Below are 21,327 nucleotides of genomic sequence, written 5' to 3'. Positions count from 1 at the left end.
GAAAAAAATTAAGATGATCAATTGGATTAGTTAGTACAAGATAGGTGTTGGAGGCATTGTGAAATATTTAATTTAGCTTTTTTAGAAAGTGGAAATAGAGAATATAGAATGAGCACAATGAAAGTTAGTCTGGTTTACTTTCAGTATGGAGATTCTAAAGTCAAAATGCAATATGCTTCTATGCCAACCAATGGAATAAGGGATTCCTTAAACTCCTTTTACAATAAGTCTTATACAATACAAACCAAAAAAATCCAATAAAAAAAATTAAAGCTGAAGCACACCAAAGAAAACAAAAAATATAATATAACAGGTCACTTGTAGTGTACTAAGAAGCAACAATTTGTTTCTAACCAAGAGGCTTTAAACTTTATTTTTCACTCCAAAACTATGCAATATTTGAAACCTTTATTATCTTAGCAAGGCAATTATCTGTGGGCTTGGGTGATGGTAAACTAGTAATAGGACATTTTGGATTCACTAGCTCAAGCCTGTGTACAAAATAGATTAATTAGTAAAAGTAACAAAGCTAAATTTTTAACTTATTTCTTTCAAATGAAAATTAAAAAAATATTTGCTACTATAAAAAAAATTAATTGAAAAATATAAAGAAAAAAAATTAATTGATATCTAAATATAATTTTAAAGTTTTTATTTTAATAATAAATTTTTTTGATGCAGTTACTTACTTATAATTAAGAAGAAAATAATGAAGAAATATAGAAATTTCAATTTTAGCCAAATCACTCCCAGGACAATATCTACTTCCAGCTCCAAAAGGAAGGAAGCTTCCAACTTTAATATTCTGATCCTGCGACATGTAAGATAAAAGAAACAATAATGTATAAATAATTGTTTAATGTTTTAATATAAACTATTACATTACAATACAACTCACATCCCATCTAGATGGATTGAATTCTTCTGGATTTGGATAATATGTAGAATCCATATGTATTGCTCTTGTCCAAGTTAACACTTTCCATCCTTTCGGTATAGTATAACCTGAAAATATAGAGTTGATGAATATATTTATACTACCTTTTAATGTATAGTGATATATCAATATTCTCTTGGTTTATAAAGTTACGACATATGGAGACATCGTAGATAATATAAGTTGCCTCCTGCTCGTGGATTGTGGGTAGTCGGATTAAGAAGACAAAAGTGAAGGAATCTTATTTCAACAAATTATTTGGAGTTTATAGTTATTCAAGAAATTATGATGAGTAGTGTTTCTGTCTCTTTAGTGAATTAGTTTTTTGGTAATAAAATTTGTGATTGGAGTTTTTGTTAGAACAAGAAATGTTCTGATCAATATTCTTAAATTTGATGATAACATTATGTATGAATTTTGTATAAGACAATGTGGTACTCTAATTCTTTACATTTTCCATTTCAGGAAATATATAAAGAGTATGCACAAATCAACGCTCAGAAGCAACTGACTCAGAAAGTTCTGGATGGCTTCATTAGAACATGCTCTGGCAAGACATCAGAAGATGGTCATGCAGAATCAGAACATGAACTGGAAAGCATCAGAAGAATGGAAGTCAGAAGAACAAGCTCTGAAGTTCTGATGGTATCACGCTCAAGCTCTTCAAAGTCAGAAGACAGAAGATGCTCTGCACCAAAGCTGATGGCTCTGATATTCAAACGTTGTTATCTACAAATCTGAGTCCAAAAGAAAGTACAAGATGAAAGGCTGAAACGTCTAATCTCTGGCTAACAAAAGGAACGTTAGAAGCTACAAAAGGCAAAGTCAGTAAAAGCAGCAAAAGTAAGGCTCGAGGTAGTTGACAAAAGTGTGAAACATTAAATGCAGCGTTGTACTATTCACGCAAAGCATTAAATGCATCCCAACGGTCATTTCCTCTCAGCGCCTATAAATAGAAGTTCTGTCCAGAAGCTGAACATAACACTTGAGAAAAATATACAGAAACGCTATCAAATTCAAAAGCTTACGAACTTCATCTTCAACCTCACAAACTCTTTGTAATATTTAGTGAGTGTTAAGTTTAGAACTTAAGAGAAATATCACAGTTGTGATTACAGCTTTATTAGAAGCATTCAAACTCTTGTAAACTTTATTTTACATTGATTGTAAAAGGATTCCTAGAGTGATCAAGTTGTGATCTATAGACTCTATAAGACTTAGAGGTTATATAAGTGGAAAACCATTGTAATCAGTTGGATTAGTGGATTAAATCCTCAGTTGAGGTAAATCACTCTTAAGGGGTGGACTGGAGTAGTTTGGTTAACAACGAACCAGGATAAAAATCATTGTGTTGATTGTTTTTATCTTCTAAGTTTTTGAGATACACTTATTCAATCCTCCCTTTCTAAGTGTTTTTCTATCCTTCAGTTTTCTCCATTTCTTGGCAATATTGAAGGGCTTTTTTCAATTTGGTGTAAGGGTCATATTTTTTTCTCCTTTTGCTCAAGTTTTTTTTTTGGGTTTGTCTAGGTTAGGGTACTTCTAATTGTGTCTACTATGTGGTTAATGTTCATTCTAGTTGTGCTCCTTCTAATAAGAGGCTTATATGGGGGATCTTATGCAAAGGATATCGACCTTTGAAGGTGATGTGGGGTATGTCATGGGTGATTTTAATTTTGTCTGCTCTAGAGAGGAAAGGATAAGAGTCTTGGATTCCTCAAGGGTGGGGAAGGATGCCGAGAGTATTGATTTCCTCAAATTTAAAGCTCAGATGGTTATGTTCGATCTTCCACAATTAGGTAGGAAGTTCACTTGGTAACTAATTGGGGAAAAGACTGGTAGATTGGATGGATTCATTGTTTTAGACTTATAGGGAGATCAATGGGATTTTATGTCTCAATGGGCCCTTTTGAGAGATGTTTATGATCATTATCCTATCATTCTCCACTATGCCAATAAGGCATGGGCCCTAAAAGCATTTAGATTTAATAATCATTTGCTTGACAATTATAGTTTGTGTGATGCGCTAGAACTCACTTAGGCTTCCTCTAATTCCTTAGGGTGAAAAGTATTTGTTCTGAAAGATAAGCTTAAGTCTATGAAGAGTGCTATGAAAGTGTGGATTAGATAAATATTTGGTAAATTGATTTTTTTTTTTTGTTAGAGGATTTAAGAGAGGAGATTATAATCTAGGACCTTAAAGTTGAGAATGGGTTACTTATTTAGGAAGAGATATTCGCTAATCTAGTGTGCTATCAGATTTGTGGTTCTTACTTAGGACATGATTCCCTTTTGTTTCAAAGATCTCAGGGTAGGTGGTTGAAGGAAAGGGATGTGAACACCATCTTTTTCCACGCTTGCATTAAGAGTAGGAAGATGATAACTGATATCTTATTTCTTTAAGTATGAGAGGTTTGGGTTGAAGGTGTGAATGCGCTTCAGCCTCAAGTGTATAAGTTCTTTACTGATCATTTTCAAGAACCATTTTTGGATGGACCTCAACTAGATGGAGTGACTTTCTTGTCTCTTACATTTGTTGATGTTGAGATATTGTCTCCTCCTTATCTTCTATCTAAGATTGACCTGACAATCTATCTTTGTGATATGAATAAGAGTCTTGGTCCAAATGATTTTAATTTTGCCTTCCTTAGGAGATTTCAGTGTCTCATAAAGAAATACTTTGGGCTATTATTTAGGAAATTTCATTCCCAGGTTTCTCTCCCTATGAGTTTCTCTTCCTACTTTGTTATCTTTATTGTGAAAATGGAGTCTTTATCTCATTGGGGAGATTTTCATCTTATTTTCCTCTTAGGCTTGATTTATAAGCTTGTAGCATAAGATTTAACGCCTAAGTTGGGTAAGGTTATGGAGAACTTGATCTCTCTAAGTCAGTTTGCTTTTTTGAAAGGGAGAGTCTTGGCTGATGGGGTGGTTGTTGTTAATGAATTAATGGACCTTGCCAAGAAATCTAAGAAAGATGATCTCATCTTAAAAGTGGATTTTTAGAAGAACTATGACTCATTTAATATATTTTCTTGGACTATATTCTCTCTAGATTTGGTTTTGATTAGAAATGGCACATGTGGATGTTTGTTTGTGTGTTTTTAGATAATCTAGATGTTTTAGTTAATGGGAGCTTCAGTCGTGAAATCAGTATTAGAAAATGGTTGAAACAAGGTGACTCGCTTGATCCTTTCCTCTTTCTTATTGTGGTAGAAGGGCTAAGTGAGATGTTTTACAGGGCTTTAGCATTTTCTTAGGATTTAGAGTTGGGTCATCTGATTTGGTTGTTTCTCACCTTTAGTATGCAGTTCACATTCTTATTTTGGCTAAAGCATCGATGGATAATATTTTGGTGATCAAAGATATCCTTTAGGGTTTCGAGTTAGCTTCAAGTCTCCGGGTTAATTTTTCTGAGTTTTCTTATAGGTCTTTATGTGGACCCTAGTGATAAGTGCCAAAATGTTGTTATTTGAGTATATAATTGTGGCACTTATCGATTCTATTCATTCCGTTTTTGTAATAAAATCCCCACTTTTGTGTATATATTCACATTATTTAGTTTTCATATGTTTTATATACCGTTTAATAGTTTTTCCTTTGTTTTTATAGGTATTCATGCTTATTGGAGCCTCGAGGAATAAAGTGTCGAAGGCACGGCTCCGATTGCGCGATTTTGGATCAAAAAAGCAAGATTTGTGTAGAGAGGTCCGCTTAGCGGCGTCTAAGCGCGCTTTCCAGTGGCGAACTCATTTTCCTGGCCGCTAAGCGGCAGCTCTGGCCGCTAAGCGGAGCCCTGTTTACTGTTCTATATATTTTTGTAATACGTGTAGTCCGCTCAGCGAGATTTGGCCGCTAAGCGGCTGTAGCAGAAATTGTGTTTATATTTCTTCATTTGTGACATTTCTAGGGTATGGTTTTGGGAAAGTTTTGGTTCCAACTCCATCATTTTCATTCTTAGATTAGGATTAACTTAGAAAACAACACTGGGTCATGCACTTGGAAGTTCGGAGGTGGATTTCTCATCAACCGGAGCTGACAACCCGCGAGATGTTTGGTTTATCTCTTCTATTCTCTGTGTATTTCTTTGTGTTGGGTTTGTTTGTATAGTTACTCGAATCTTATGTATATTTACCGATTATAATGTTATATTTAACTTGCTTTACAAATCTGTGTTGATGTTATCCTGGATTTTTGGTCTATGCTGGGGATTTGGGGTGCTTTAGAGATAAACTTCTTGAATCCTTATCTAGGATGATTATCTGTTAGTTTCTGAACTCTAGAGATAGATTTAGAGCTAGCATTCACCGTGGGTATCTGTACTTAATGCTTTCGTGTTTGAGCGGCGCGCGAGAGATCGCCGATGCGAGAATACGGATGTTCTCGCGACTTCGCGTTAGAGATAACCTTAGTTGTGAGATGATCTCGTTTGTGCTCCAGAGATGGACGCTTATGTAAGAGATACGTGATGACATAGATGAGTATCGTAGGTTGAGTATAACGGGTTGGTATGTGTATGTTTGTGAAGAGTGAATATATTTACATTCCTGATAAGTTATTTCTCTTCTAAGAATGTGTTTATTCTTTTCCTGTCTATATCTTTGTTTACTTTTAGCTCATTCAAACCCAAGCTCGAAACCGTAGAAACTGTTGAATGGCATCTCTCCATCTCTGAGGACGATAATTCCCGGATCAATATTTCCAAATCTTTTCTGTTGCTTGCCCTATACTGCATTCAACAAAATGGCGCCGTTGCCGGGGATGGTTGTTGAATTGAATCGCAATAGTTTTCGTGGTTTTGAGCTTTATATATAACGTATATATTGTATAGTTTTACGTGTATATATTTACTTGTACATGTTTACTTGTTTATGTTCACCATATAGTTACTTGTATATGTTTGCATACAAGTATACTTTGTTGGTGAATGTTGGTGAAACACGTTGAGATCGGACCAGTTCGTTATTCAAAATCTTCACTTTTCAACTTGTGAATTCAACATTCACCAATTTTCTCTTTTTGTATGTTAATAGTTATATGTGTTTCATGTTTGTATATATGTGTTTGTTCATGTACATATTTGTATACTTGTGTTTTCCTTTATGTTCGTTTGATCATTGTATATATTTGTACTTGTAATGTTTGTTGAGTGTTTTGGTTAGGACACTTTCTTTAGGCTTGTGCGGTGAGACGTCACCATAGCATGACGGGAGGAAGCTACTTTCCAAACACCAAAACAATAAAGGCGTCGAGCTAACAACGTAAAACAAGCGCTTGTTGGGAGGCACCCCAACGGTTGTAAATATTGTTTATATTTCTATTTATGAGGTATTTAGGTGAAGTGGTGAGTGATTGGAACAACAGATTCTGTTCTGGTTTTTCTGGTTTCTGCTATGTCCGCTAAGCGAGCATAGCAGAATTTTGTTTTTCTGCTCTGTACAAGTGGGGTTCCCATTCCACTTGGTTCACTCATTTTTCCCACTTTCACCAAGGCTAATTAGTAGTATATATTAGTTTTGTTTTTCTAATTCTTTTGTGATTGTTTGTACTCAAATATTGTTAGTGATTCGAAGATTTTTGAGGTGATTTTCCAAAGCTTTAGTGTTTCAACTTGCGGATGTATGGTAGGATATTGTTTTTGAAGTTGTATCATTCAAGGTACTCATTTATCGCTTTCTATAGCATAACATGTTTAGGAAACTTTTCATTTGTACAATTACCATACCCTTCATTCTTTTGCATTACTTGCTTGTTGATTGAATCACTTTAGTTCCCAAACCATAAATGTGAGGAAGCTTTCCATTGTTTACATATGCTGGAGGCCACAATCTTTGTTTTAACTAGATTTTATTATGCTTAATCTTTTGTTTATGTTGATTTTATGAAAGCATGAAAAAGATCAAGGCATTTTGTTTCATTTTGAGCACAACCACCATAACCAAATAGTCAATTCACCTTGTGAGTGTGTGATCATTTGTTAAACCTTTTGAGCTTTTTGTCAATGTCCATGTTGTTTTTTCTAAATGTTTATCTTTGAGTGTTTAGTTCTTATTTTTGCATGGATGATTGATTCTTTGTTTTCTTGAACTCTCAACCATGATTTTTGGTATGAATTTTTACCTTGCCTTAGAAAGTAGGGAGTATTCATATGATGATGTGGTTGAATTCAAGTTGGGGAGAGAAATGGTTGTGTACTTATTTGGTTGTTGCTATGAGGTTGAAAAGAAAGAAAAAAAAAGAAAAAAAAAAAGAGAAAAAGTTTTCAAAAACAAAAAGAAAAGAGAAACGAATAATTGTGCTAATAAGTATTGTGATTGATTTGAGAAACTTGTGGTTAAGGAAGAAGTTTAATCGAGATTTTGTTGTTTGAATCTTTGGTGGATTGATCACTCCCTTAGGTTTAGGCAAGTTTTTGTTTCGATTATCCTTAGGACATGTCCCTTGTTTGTTAACCAAGCCACATTACAACCTTGAAAAGCCCTTGTGATTCTTGCTTTTATATCTTCAATGTGATTTTTGGATGAATGCATAATTTAATCTTTTGTTTGCAAGATTGTTGGATGAGTGTTAAAAGTCCCTCACTTTTGTGTGTTCTTCATCCATTGATGAATTTTTGCTAGGTGTGATTCATGATGTGAGCATGTATTGTGTTAGAATGTTTTGCATGATTTTTGTACTTAGGATTCGTTTCGTTTACATGTTGTCGTTGTAGGATAGTGGTAAGTATTTACTTTGTTTATACGTTTTTGTATTGAGCCATACATTTGTTTTTGGTTTTCAAAACTTGTTGATTCACAATTCTTTGGTTTGATACTTTTGATTCTTTGATTTATTTGACATTGTTTGAGGACAAACAAATTTTAAAGTTGGGGAGAGTTTGATAAGTGCCAAAATATTGTTATTTTGAGTATATAATTGTGGCACTTATCGATTCTATTCATTCCGTTTTTGTAATAAAATCCCCACTTTTGTGTATATATTCACATTATTTAGTTTTCATATGTTTTATATACCGTTTAATAGTTTTTCCTTTGTTTTTATAGGTATTCATGCTTATTGGAGCCTCGAGGAATAAAGTGTCGAAGGCACGGCTCCGATTGCGCGATTTTGGATCAAAAAAGCAAGATTTGTGTAGAGAGGTCCGCTTAGCGGCGTCTAAGCGCGCTTTCCAGTGGCGAACTCATTTTCCTGGCCGCTAAGCGACAGCTCTGGGCGCTAAGCGGAGCCCTGTTTACTGTTCTAGATATTTTTGTAATACGTGTAGTCCGCTCAGCGAGATTTGGCCGCTAAGCGGCCGTAGCAGAAATTGAGTTTATATTTCTTCATTTGTGAAATTTCTAGGGTATGGTTTTGGGAAAGTTTTGGTTCCAACTCCATCATTTTCATTCTTAGATTAGGATTAACTTAGAAAACAACACTGGGTCATGCACTTGGAAGTTCGGAGGTGGATTTCTCATCAACCAGAGCTGACAACCCGCGAGATGTTTGGTTTATCTCTTCTATTCTCTGTGTATTTCTTTGTGTTGGGTTTGTTTGTATAGTTACTCGAATCTTATGTATATTTACCGATTATAATGTTATATTTAACTTGCTTTACAAATCTGTGTTGATGTTATCCTGGATTTTTGCTCTATGCTGGGGATTTGGGGTGCTTTAGAGATAAACTTCTTGAATCCTTATCTAGGATGATTATCTGTTAGTTTCTGAACTCTAGAGATAGATTTAGAGCTAGCATTCACCGTGGGTATCTGTACTTAATGCTTTCGTGTTTGAGCGGCGCGCGAGAGATCGCCGATGCGAGAATACGGATGTTCTCGCGACTTCGCGTTAGAGATAACCTTAGTTGTGAGATGATCTCGTTTGTGCTCCAGAGATGGACGCTTATGTAAGAGATACGTGATGACATAGATGAGTATCGTAGGTTGAGTATAACGGGTTGGTATGTGTATGTTTGTGAAGAGTGAATATATTTACATTCCTGATAAGTTATTTCTCTTCTAAGAATGTGTTTATTCTTTTCCTGTCTATATCTTTGTTTACTTTTAGCTCATTCAAACCCAAGCTCGAAACCGTAGAAACTGTTGAATGGCATCTCTCCATCTCTGAGGACGATAATTCCCGGATCAATATTTCCAAATCTTTTCTGTTGCTTGCCCTATACTGCATTCAACAAAATGGCACCGTTGCCGGGGATGGTTGTTGAATTGAATCGCAATAGTTTTCGTGGTTTTGAGCTTTATATATAACGTATATATTGTATAGTTTTACGTGTATATATTTACTTGTACATGTTTACTTGTTTATGTTCACCATATAGTTACTTGTATATGTTTGCATACAAGTATACTTTGTTGGTGAATGTTGGTGAAACACGTTGAGATCGGATCAGTTCGTTATTCAAAATCTTCACTTTTCAACTTGTGAATTCAACATTCACCAATTTTCTCTTTTTGTATGTTAATAGTTATATGTGTTTCATGTTTGTATATATGTGTTTGTTCATGTACATATTTGTATACTTGTGTTTTCCTTTATGTTCGTTTGATCATTGTATATATTTGTACTTGTAATGTTTGTTGAGTGTTTTGGTTAGGACACTTTCTTTAGGCTTGTGCGGTGAGACGTCACCATAGCATGACGGGAGGAAGCTACTTTCCAAACACCAAAACAATAAAGGCGTCGAGCTAACAACGTAAAACAAGCGCTTGTTGGGAGGCACCCCAACGGTTGTAAATATTGTTTATATTTCTATTTATGAGGTATTTAGGTGAAGTGGTGAGTGATTGGAACAACAGATTTTGTTCTGGTTTTTCTGGTTTCTGCTATGTCCGCTAAGCGAGCATAGCAGAATTTTGTTTTTCTGCTCTGTACAAGTGGGGTTCCCATTCCACTTGGTTCACTCATTTTTCCCACTTTCACCAAGGCTAATTAGTAGTATATATTAGTTTTGTTTTTCTAATTCTTTTGTGATTGTTTGTACTCAAATATTGTTAGTGATTCGAAGATTTTTGAGGTGATTTTCCAAAGCTTTAGTGTTTCAACTTGCGGATGTATGGTAGGATATTGTTTTTGAAGTTGTATCATTCAAGGTACTCATTTATCGCTTTCTATAGCATAACATGTTTAGGAAACTTTTCATTTGTACAATTACCATACCCTTCATTCTTTTGCATTACTTGCTTGTTGATTGAATCACTTTAGTTCCCAAACCATAAATGTGAGGAAGCTTTCCATTGTTTACATATGCTGGAGGCCACAATCTTTGTTTTAACTAGATTTTATTATGCTTAATCTTTTGTTTATGTTGATTTTATGAAAGCATGAAAAAGATCAAGGCATTTTGTTTCATTTTGAGCACAACCACCATAACCAAATAGTCAATTCACCTTGTGAGTGTGTGATCATTTGTTAAACCTTTTGAGCTTTTTGTCAATGTCCATGTTGTTTTTTCTAAATGCTTATCTTTGAGTGTTTAGTTCTTATTTTTGCATGGATGATTGATTCTTTGTTTTCTTGAACCCTCAACCATGATTTTTGGTATGAATTTTTACCTTGCCTTAGAAAGTAGGGAGTATTCATATGATGATGTGGTTGAATTCAAGTTGGGGAGAGAAATGGTTGTGTACTTATTTGGTTGTTGCTATGAGGTTGAAAAGAAAGAAAAAAAAAAGAAAAAAAAAAAGAGAAAAAGTTTTCAAAAACAAAAAGAAAAGAGAAACGAATAATTGTGCTAATAAGTATTGTGATTGATTTGAGAAACTTGTGGTTAAGGAAGAAGTTTAATCGAGATTTTGTTGTTTGAATCTTTGGTGGATTGATCACTCCCTTAGGTTTAGGCAAGTTTTTGTTTCGATTAGCCTTAGGACATATCCCTTGTTTGTTAACCAAGCCACATTACAACCTTGAAAAGCCCTTGTGATTCTTGCTTTTATATCTTCAATGTGATTTTTGGATGAATGCATAATTTAATCTTTTGTTTGCAAGATTGTTGGATGAGTGTTAAAAGTCCCTCACTTTTGTGTGTTCTTCATCCATTGATGAATTTTTGCTAGGTGTGATTCATGATGTGAGCATGTATTGTGTTAGAATGTTTTGCATGATTTTTGTACTTAGGATTCGTTTCGTTTACATGTTGTCGTTGTAGGATAGTGGTAAGTATTTACTTTGTTTATACGTTTTTGTATTGAGCCATACATTTGTTTTTGGTTTTCAAAACTTGTTGATTCACAATTCTTTGGTTTATTACTTTTGATTCTTTGATTTATTTGACATTGTTTGAGGACAAACAAATTTTAAAGTTGGGGAGAGTTTGATAAGTGCCAAAATATTGTTATTTTGAGTATATAATTGTGGCACTTATCGATTCTATTCATTCCGTTTTTGTAATAAAATCCCCACTTTTGTGTATATATTCACATTATTTAGTTTTCATATGTTTTATATACCGTTTAATAGTTTTTCCTTTGTTTTTATAGGTATTCATGCTTATTGGAGCCTCGAGGAATAAAGTGTCGAAGGCACGGCTCCGATTGCGCGATTTTGGATCAAAAAAACAAGATTTGTGTAGAGAGGTCCGCTTAGCGGCGTCTAAGCGCGCTTTCCAGTGGCGAACTCATTTTCCTGGCCACTAAGCGACAACTCTGGGCGCTAAGCGGAGCCCTGTTTACTGTTCTAGATATTTTTGTAATACGTGTAGTCCGCTCAGCGAGATTTGGCCGCTAAGCGGCCGTAGCAGAAATTGTGTTTATATTTCTTCATTTGTGACATTTCTAGGGTATGGTTTTGGGAAAGTTTTGGTTCCAACTCCATCATTTTCATTCTTAGATTAGGATTAACTTAGAAAACAACACTGGGTCATGCACTTGGAAGTTCGGAGGTGGATTTCTCATCAACCGGAGCTGACAACCCGCGAGATGTTTGGTTTATCTCTTCTATTCTCTGTGTATTTCTTTGTGTTGGGTTTGTTTGTATAGTTACTCGAATCTTATGTATATTTACTGATTATAATGTTATATTTAACTTGCTTTACAAATCTGTGTTGATGTTATCCTGGATTTTTGCTCTATGTTGGGGATTTGGGGTGCTTTAAAGATAAACTTCTTGAATCCTTATCTAGGATGATTATCTGTAATTTTCTGAACTCTAGAGATAGATTTAGAGCTAGCATTCATCGTGGGTATCTGTACTTAATGCTTTCGTGTTTGAGCGGCGCGCGAGAGATCGCCGACGCGAGAATACGAATGTTCTCGCGACTTCGCGTTAGAGATAACCTTAGTTGTGAGATGATCTCGTTTGTGCTCCAGAGATGGACGCTTATGTAAGAGATACGTGATGACATAGATGAGTATCGTAGGTTGAGTATAACGGGTTGGTATGTGTATGTTTGTGAAGAGTGAATATATTTACATTCCTGATAAGTTATTTCTCTTCTAAGAATGTGTTTATTCTTTTCCTGTCTATATCTTTGTTTACTTTTAGCTCATTCAAACCCAAGCTCGAAACCGTAGAAACTGTTGAATGGCATCTCTCCATCTCTGAGGACGATAATTCCCGGATCAATATTTCCAAATCTTTTCTGTTGCTTGCCCTATACTGCATTCAACACCTAGTTTTTTTGAGTTAATAGGTCATTTTCTCCACTATAGGTTAGGTTATCTCCCTTTTAATTATCTTGGTATTCCAGTGGGATTTAATCCCCATTTTAAGTCTTTTTTGGATCCTCTAGTTAGTCTTATTTCTAGGAGGTTGGTTACTTAACATCATAGGTATGCGAGTTTGGAAGGAGGGTAGGGATGTCAATGGGGCGGAGCGGGGACGGGGGATACATTCTCATCACAATCCCCGCCCTCGAATCTATTCCCCATCCCCGCTTCGAGTCCCGCTACGGGGGAATTTTGTCCCCCATCCCCGTCCCCACGGATCCCCACGGGTCCCCAAGGTTCATGTGGAGATCCATAAACATGACTTTTTTATTTATTATTTTAAACCAAATTAATAGTAAAAGCTTCAAAAACTAACCACAAGAAATTTATAAATTATTCTTTTATGATAAATATTGTTTTAACAATATTTAATCTATAATATTAAGTGTCATGACCACCAAAATTTCAAACTAAAATAAAATTGAAATAATCATTTAGATCTCACTCTTTTACTAACGATACATATATATTTTTAAATTGTGTATAAGATTAATTATATGAAATGACAAATAAACCTACATAATAATTTATAACTATATATAAATTAAGGACATTATGTTATTTTAAGCGGGGCGGAGGATATTTACGCCACCCCCGTCCCCGAAGTGCCTTCGGGGAGACTTTGTTCCCCATCCCCGTCTCCGCGGGGGAAAAATTCCCCGTCTTTGGGGCCCCATACGGGGAATCCCCACGGAGATCCCTGCTAACGGAGGCAAGTTGACATCCCTAAAGGAGAGTGGTTATGCATAACTTAGTCCTTGGTTCTATCCTTGTGTTTTACCTTTCTTTTTTAAGATGCTTTTTAAGGTTCTGAAGAAAATGGTGACAATTCAAAGATGGTTTATGTGTTATGGGTGTGAAAAGGCAAGGCTAAGATTCCATAGGTGTGTTGGTTCAATATATGTAAGCCTAAATGGCATGGAAGATTGTTATATCACTCGACTAGTTTGTGGAATGAGATTTTACTTGCAAGATATGTCCACACTCCCGTGATTTCTTCCCTTGTAGAGGTATGTCTTTTAATCTCCATTCAGTCTCGTCTTGGTGGAAGTGGTCTCTTACTTAGGTTCTAAATAAGGGTATGTGTATGACTGTTTGTAGATGGTATACAAAGGAAAGTATGAGATGGCACGAACACATCCTTTTGGGATAATTTTTGGGTGTGAGAGTTCCCTCTAAAAAGGAGGTTTCATGGGTTATATCTGATTCATTGTAATCCTAATAGATCAATGGGAAAAGTGGTGGGCATGAGGTGTGTTAATTAAGGAGTATTTTCTATGGGATAAGACCTTTCTTTGTCTTGGAACAGATGCTAATGTGCAGCAATTTTTCCACTTTTTCCAAGGGGTCTCTCTCTCTCTCTCTCTCTCTCTCTCTCTCTCTCTCTCTCTCTCTCTCTCTCTCTCTCTCTCTCTCTCTCTCTCTCTCTCTCTCTCTCCTTGTAGTGATTATGGCTAATGGAAGGAAGAGGTATACTCTACTACTTATACTTATAGCTTTCTAATTCATGAGGAAATATGCTTTGTCTTTTATTTTGCTTAGTTGAGCTATATCCAAGGTAGTTAGTTGTCTTCTCTTGGAAACTTCTTCGACACAAGTTCCCTTCTAAAGTTAATTTGGCCAAGTGTGGGGTTCTCCTATGTGATGTAGGGGTGTCTTGTAGTTTTTGAGAGAGTGTCACATAGTCAACTTTTCATTTATTTGTATCTGATGATGTTGTCTTCACTACGTGGTAAAAGATCTTTAGGTGGATGAATTGGTATTTTTCTATTAATGAGGATATCTTGTTGCTTTTTGAGTCTTTTTGTACCTTAGGGTTTCGGCTAAAAAAGAGGGGATTTATATTGGTATGATATGTTGTGGTCTGGGTTATTTGGTAGTCTCATAATGATTTTGATTTTTTTTCCTGGTAAAATTGTGAAAGTGGAGAATTTGGAGGTCATAAACATCACTTTGTCATGGAAATGATATTCGAAAAAGCCTTCAAATTACTCTTTCTCTTTCTCTATTTGATTGGAGAGCCATATTCCCATTATAGGTGAATAGTGGCTCTGAGTGTCTTTGATCATCTTAGCCATGGTTGACCCAATCAAACAGTAGGCCATGTTCTAATTTTAAAAATGGGCCCAATTTTTTTAAAATACAATTATAATAATTAAAAATGACATATAAAATATATAATTATATATTAATCAAAAAATTTAATTATAATTATTTTGCCTTTCTTCAATCTCATTTTTTTTATTGTATTGATTTTTTATTATAACAATTTTTCATTTATTAAATTTTTTAATAACATTTTATATTTTTATTAATATTAATCTAAAAAAATTGGGGTTTTAAAGATTTATGGACCCTTTAAAATTTGGGACATGTGCTGTAGAGTCTGTTGCTCCTGCCACTGATCCTAGTGTGAAGTATTTTTCATTTCCTCTTCTTGTTATGTGATGTTTTTTTGAACGGTTGTTATTATTTTAGCCTCTTCTTTTTCAAAGATTTTTCTTATTAAGTAGTTTTTGTCTAACCTTTGTCTGGTATTTCTTGTGCTGGAATGAAGAGTGATTGCAGGCTCTTTTATATATATATATATATATATATATATATATATATATATATATATATATATATATATATATATATATATATATATATATATGAGAAAATGGGTCATGCACTGACAGTGTAAAATAATTTTACACTGTCAACCAATCACAACCATGTATCTAATTTTTCCACATTTTTATTTTAAAAAAAAATTAATGACATGGCACACTCCTTATTTTCTATTGGATGACAGTGTAAAACTATTTTACACTGTCAGTGCACATTCATTAAACCCTATATATATATATATATATATATATATATATATATATATATATATAAAAGAGACGTTGTTTATTTTGAAACAAATAACAAATTGCAAAGATATTGAATATCAACGAACCATTGATGTAAACGTCAATTGTTGTCTCCCGAAAAATTGCAAAGTTGTTACTCACAAGGCGCATCATTTCGTTGATTACCTATATATGTAAGACATCACAACACTATAAACAATATTTTATTTTTAAATTTTTAATTAGTTGAGATTAGTTTTTAAAAATAATTAGGGAGAAAGATATTATATTATTTATATATATATATATATAGGGAGCATATCAAGTGAGAGCATTTTACAATGAGAGATGAGAGGAACAATTATCAACCATTGGATTCATCAAGAAAGAGAAATTAATTGCCACATTAATTGATTAACATTCTCTCTCTTGATGAATCCAATGATTGATATTTGTTCCTCTCATCTCTCATTATAAAATGCTCTCACTTGATATGCTCCCTTATATATATATATATATATATATATATATATATATATATATATATATATATATATATATATATATATATATATATATATATATATATATATATATATATATATATATATATATATATATATATATATATAAAACTCATTTTCTCTGTATGTACAACACTATAATTAATGAATATATCAACCTACCTTGGAAAGATAACTCATTTTCTTTATATCTTTAAGACTTAAATGTTTTTGTGTCGGTAGTCTAGTCTTCATGATTTCCTCTTGCTCCTCCTGCAATTAAGTCATACATTATCTGATGAGCAGCATATTAATAATTTTTCTTTATATCTTAATACTTGGTTTATGTTTATTTTCATGTTATGAATTTAAAAAGTTTTTTCATATCATTTGGTTATGTTTTTATGTTATTGAGTCCTTTTATATGAAATTGTAAAATTCATATTTTAGTTCATAAAGTATTAATTGAAATTTAGTTTTTAGATATATTTAATCATAGTTGGAAAGTTTAAATGTACTATTGATTTTAGTAGGTTCTTTATTTTCTTTATCTTTAGTTTTATTTAATAAATAAAATTTAAAGAATTAAGAGTATCACTTACAACACGAGATCACGTTGGTGGACCTCCTAAATATTTTACATAATGATTTTATTTTGGAATGCGACACGGATGGGAAACCCTCTCATGAGGCTAGCCTTAGCTAACATTTTATGTTCCCTTAAATTAGACATAACAAATAGAGGTGATTCCATAATTGATTTCAATCAAATCCCAATTCCTAACTTGGTATTAGAATAGGTTGAATGTGATGAAGTTCTATGTGAATACTAGATCGAACAATATTGCAAATCTTTGGGGCCTCAGGAATCCAAATTGGAATTTTAACCTCATATTTACTTCTGATCATATTCGAGGTCATTACCAAAATTCTGTAGGATAGATTGGGGGAAAACAACGGCAAAAGTTGTCTCGTCAAATTAATGACGGTTCATGAAAAATAAGGTTGAAAATGAACAGGTTAATTGATCAACAGTCGAATCTACTCTATTGTCATTGGCACATTGACCTTCAGAGAGAGTATGTTGAAGGGAGGTACACACAACCACTTGCACAAACAAAAGGAGCAACAGGCCATCCAACGCAGTACTAAATATCTAATTACTTCAGTGGGCTCGCTCTAGTCTAATAGAGAAACAACCAAATTTGGAGCATGGGCATGAACTCATTTCCTCACCAGACTCATAATCGCGGATATTTAATGATTTATAGACAAGTTCTCTCGACAAAAAAATAGTTTTGTAATGCATTAAATAAATTATACCACATATTATCATATCAAGACTGAGCCTAAGCATCTCAAACACCTATAAAATTGAATGCGGTGGAAGACCGGGCCGCCCCCACCTACCTAAAATTTTTACACCAATTACTCTTTTTTATCACTATTAAAAGCAAAAAATAACCTTAAATCTTGCTCACTATTTTAAACTAATTAATATTTGTACTATTAGTTTATCCTTTACTTAATTCAAATGTGTTTAATATTGATAGTTGATTAATCAAATATAACTAAAGATACTATAATAAATATTATTTCGATTATACATGTAATAAATAAATAAATTAAACCAAACTAAATATTTTAATCATTATAAATATAATTATTTTTATTTATAATTGTGATCAGAGAAAATAGCTGATGCAACCTCGCACAATGATTAACCGACTCCTTCCCGTATACACTCAGCATTAGTAATACCATACACAATCTGATGCAATGTGTTCACCTCACATCCATAAGATAAGTTGAAGAAAAACAATTCCATGGATAAAAGTAAGGTTTTTTCTCTACCCACCTTTCTATGGGGTCACCCCCAGCGAAAACCCCACTTTACTCCTTCTTCGGAAATCCATTTCCGAAATATTTTATTTTCTAAATTTTTCCAGACTTCAGAAGTGCATCTCCGAAAAAATCCCAAAAATTGAGATTTTAATTAATTCGGAGATGCATGTCTGAAAAAACAAAAAAAAAATCTAAAAATCCCAAAAATTAATTTTAGGATATTAATTAATTCATATATCATAAATTTGATATAATTTATGAGTAATGAATAATAAGAATTATATATTTTGATATATATGAATAATAATTATTATATATTTCTATTCTGATTCATATTTTAAAATTTAAAATAATTTTTAAAAAAATTAAAATAATTTCACTTACAAAATGAGTTATAATTTTTTATTTATATATTTATAATAATTATTATGTATTTACAAAAAAAAATAAAAAATGAGTGTTTTAATTTATATATTTATATATTTATATAATTATATAATAATTATAATAATTATTATATATTTATAAAAATTATTATATATTTATATATTTATATAATAATTATTATATATTAATTATAAATATATTTATATATTTATATAATAATTATAAAAATTAAAAAAATGAGTGTTTTAATTTATAATAATTATTATATATTTATATATATTTATATAATAATTATTATATATTTATATATTATATATTTATATATTTCACTTACAAAATTAATAATTATTATTATATATTTCTATTATGATTCATAATTAAAAATGAGTTATAATTTTTTATTTAGTTTAAAAAAATTAAAAAAAGATTTTGTCTTAATTTTATTTAAAGAATAAATTTTATATTTAATTCTATATAATTCAAAATTTACTTATGAAATTAAAATGTTTTTTATTTATATGAGTTAGTAAAATAATTTTTAACTTTAAAATTGTTTAGGAAATTTTGATTCACCTTAATTTTATTGATTCACCTTCATTTTATTGATTCACCTTGATTTTATACCTATTAATTGTATTGATTCACCTTGATTTTAATATTTTAATAATTATTGAATTCTTTCGGAAGTGTATATCCGAAACATTCCAAGACCAATTTGGTCTTGGAAAATTTCGGATATGCATCTCTGAAGACACCCCTCTCCAAAAAAAAATGTGTTTTCGGAAATGCATCTCCGAAAACCCAAAAAAGGGGTGTTTTCGAAAATGCATCTCTGAAAACACCTTTTTTTTCGTGTTTTCGGAAGTACATTTTCGAAATAAGACAAATTTTAAAAAAAAAATGTTTCGGAAATATATTTCCGAAGTAAGGGATGTTTTGGGTTTTTCACCAGAGATAACCAAGAAAGTAGGGAGGTGGGTAAAGAAATTTCCTAAAAATAATCTTAAACACCTAAATTTAAGGTTTATGGTAAACCGCGCCGCAATGTATTCGCACAACATTGTGCATTGGTTTTTATAACGGTAGGTAAAGGTGTCGTTGACTCTTGGAAAACATATGATAGAACTCCCTACTAATAATTGTCAAGTATTGAATTTTTTTCTAGTTTCTAACAAAGTTTATACAATATTTTTTATAAAATAAGAGTACTTCAACTAATAAAATTAATGTATCTTACTTGACATAAACTTAATTTACCTTTGCCTTTTCCAAAATATGTGGATTTTGTGTAAGATATATCATTGACCACATCATACTACTAGCTGTTGCTTCGTGACCAGCAAGTATAATCCCTATCAATATATCAATAATATCCTCATCTTCTGGTTTCCAACCATCTTCATCCTTTGCATGCAAAAGAACATCAAGTAGATCTTTCCTTTCACCATTTTTTATTATCAACCTCCTTTCTTCCACAATAGGTTTAATTAATTTCACCAGCTTCTCACGTGCCTGTGTGAAAGTTTAATCAACACCAAAAGAAATTGTTATCATAATGATTAGGGTTCAAATGCATTCTAATCAAATTCATGTTAATTAATAATAGTATTATGATGGTAAATACGAAAAAATAAGAAATAATTACCATGAGTCCTTTCCGAAACGCAAAACCGGGAAGATTAATAGGCATAGAGAACAAAGCACTATGCATTTCGTTAAAAGAATTTCCGATTTTGTTTATGATATGTTGATTGTAAGAGCCTAAGAAAATATCAATAATGATATTAAAGGAAATATTTTTCATCTCTCTCAAGAACTCAACCGGGTGACTCATACTTGAAAGTTCCGCCAAAGAATTAACCACAATGTCCTCAATGCGTGTTAGGTACGTTTCTAGTGTATTATGTCTCATGGTAAGAGATGAGATTAATCGTCTAAAACGTCTATGTTCTTCTTTAGAGAAACTCCAAATAGGTTTACATCCCACCACTTCTATAGTGGATTTTGGATAACCGATTTTAAATGTCTCATCTTCTGTCAACACTCGTTTACACATCTCAGCCTCACAAACAATAATGCTTGGACTTCCAAACAAATGAGTCTTGTAGATACCGTTTCGTCCGTACCTGTAGATAGTGAGATTTATTATACTATTTTGAGAATTTCTTTTTGTTTATTGATTAAATAACTGATATATCTAATCTATATATAAATCAGATACAACAGTTACTTGATGAATCTGTAAGAGAAATATTTGTATGTGTGTCAAAAAACATTGCAAGAGAAGAAAAAGAAAGAGACTACTTGGAAACGATGTTGTTGATGAATGAATCGGGATGACCAGATGAGAAATTTTTAACAAAAGCCAACATATTGCCAATAAATGGCAACCCCAAATCACCAGGAGGAAGAGGGTACTGCTTGTTTCTTTGCTTGATGTTATAGTACCACTCATTCAATTTCCATACAAAAATGTTTACATAAAAAGAGCTTGCCAATGAAATGGCAGATAACCAGAGCCAATATTGTATATCCATGTTTGAATAATTGAATATCTAAGTGATTTGTTCATTATATATAGCCTTGGGAACATATGGTGAATTTATGGCATTAATTGTGCTAACCGAACGCACCATTTTTTTTGTTAGAATTAAAGAGATCCTTACTCAGAGTCAAGGTGATGGTGATTAACAATTACATTTTCTTTTACTGCCTTTGTTTTGAAGAGAACAGTTTATTTTATAACTATGGTTTCGGTTAAACTAAATTCAGTTTTTGAAAGATTTGGAAGGGAGTATTTTAAAAAGTTATATTTTGAGGGATATTGAAAAGAGAAAATAGTATATGGTGTAAATTATTTTACACGTCAACCAATCACCACTATCAATCCCGACACATCATACTGTAAATTTTAAGTTATTGTTATGACATGGCTGAATAATATATTGCTATTGGTTGACAGTGTAAAACTATTTTACATTGTCGGTGTATAACTATTAAACCTATTTTAAAAGTTACATTTTATATATTTTTTGTTTTTTAAAATATTTTTATTTTAAAATTTGGAAATTTAAATTTTGTTTGTTAATTTTAGTTTTTTAATAAAAATTTAT

At 32.5% G+C, this 21,327-nt stretch overlaps 1 protein-coding gene across 1 annotated transcript; it reads right to left on the bottom strand.

The window, feature by feature from the left end:
• Positions 1-208: 208 nt before the first annotated feature.
• On the bottom strand, positions 209-20,777 carry LOC131595905 (beta-amyrin 11-oxidase-like). Its single transcript, XM_058868426.1, has 8 exons — positions 20,519-20,777; positions 19,860-20,340; positions 19,472-19,726; positions 16,166-16,255; positions 15,587-15,665; positions 899-1,005; positions 690-811; positions 209-491 (listed from the first exon to the last, which is right to left on the bottom strand). Exons 1-8 carry the CDS (start codon positions 20,749-20,751, stop codon positions 389-391), a joined length of 1,470 nt encoding a protein of 489 aa, XP_058724409.1. The 5' UTR covers positions 20,752-20,777; the 3' UTR covers positions 209-388.
• Between the last annotated feature and the right edge of the window lie 550 nt (positions 20,778-21,327).

The sequence above is a fragment of the Vicia villosa genome, linkage group LG4 (assembly GCF_029867415.1).
Source record: "Vicia villosa cultivar HV-30 ecotype Madison, WI linkage group LG4, Vvil1.0, whole genome shotgun sequence".
Taxonomy (NCBI): domain Eukaryota; kingdom Viridiplantae; phylum Streptophyta; class Magnoliopsida; order Fabales; family Fabaceae; genus Vicia; species Vicia villosa.
This window is presented reverse-complemented; position numbering and strand designations above follow the sequence as displayed.

Coding starts and splice junctions, on each gene's coding strand:
- LOC131595905 (XM_058868426.1), bottom strand. CDS start 20,751: ATGGATATACAATATTGGCTCTGGTTATCTGCCATTTCATTGGCAAGC. Junction 20,341..20,518: donor ATCAACAACATCGTTTCCAA/GTAGTCTCTTTC, acceptor CACTATCTACAG/GTACGGACGAAACGGTATCT. Junction 19,727..19,859: donor CGTTTCGGAAAGGACTCATG/GTAATTATTTCT, acceptor ACTTTCACACAG/GCACGTGAGAAGCTGGTGAA.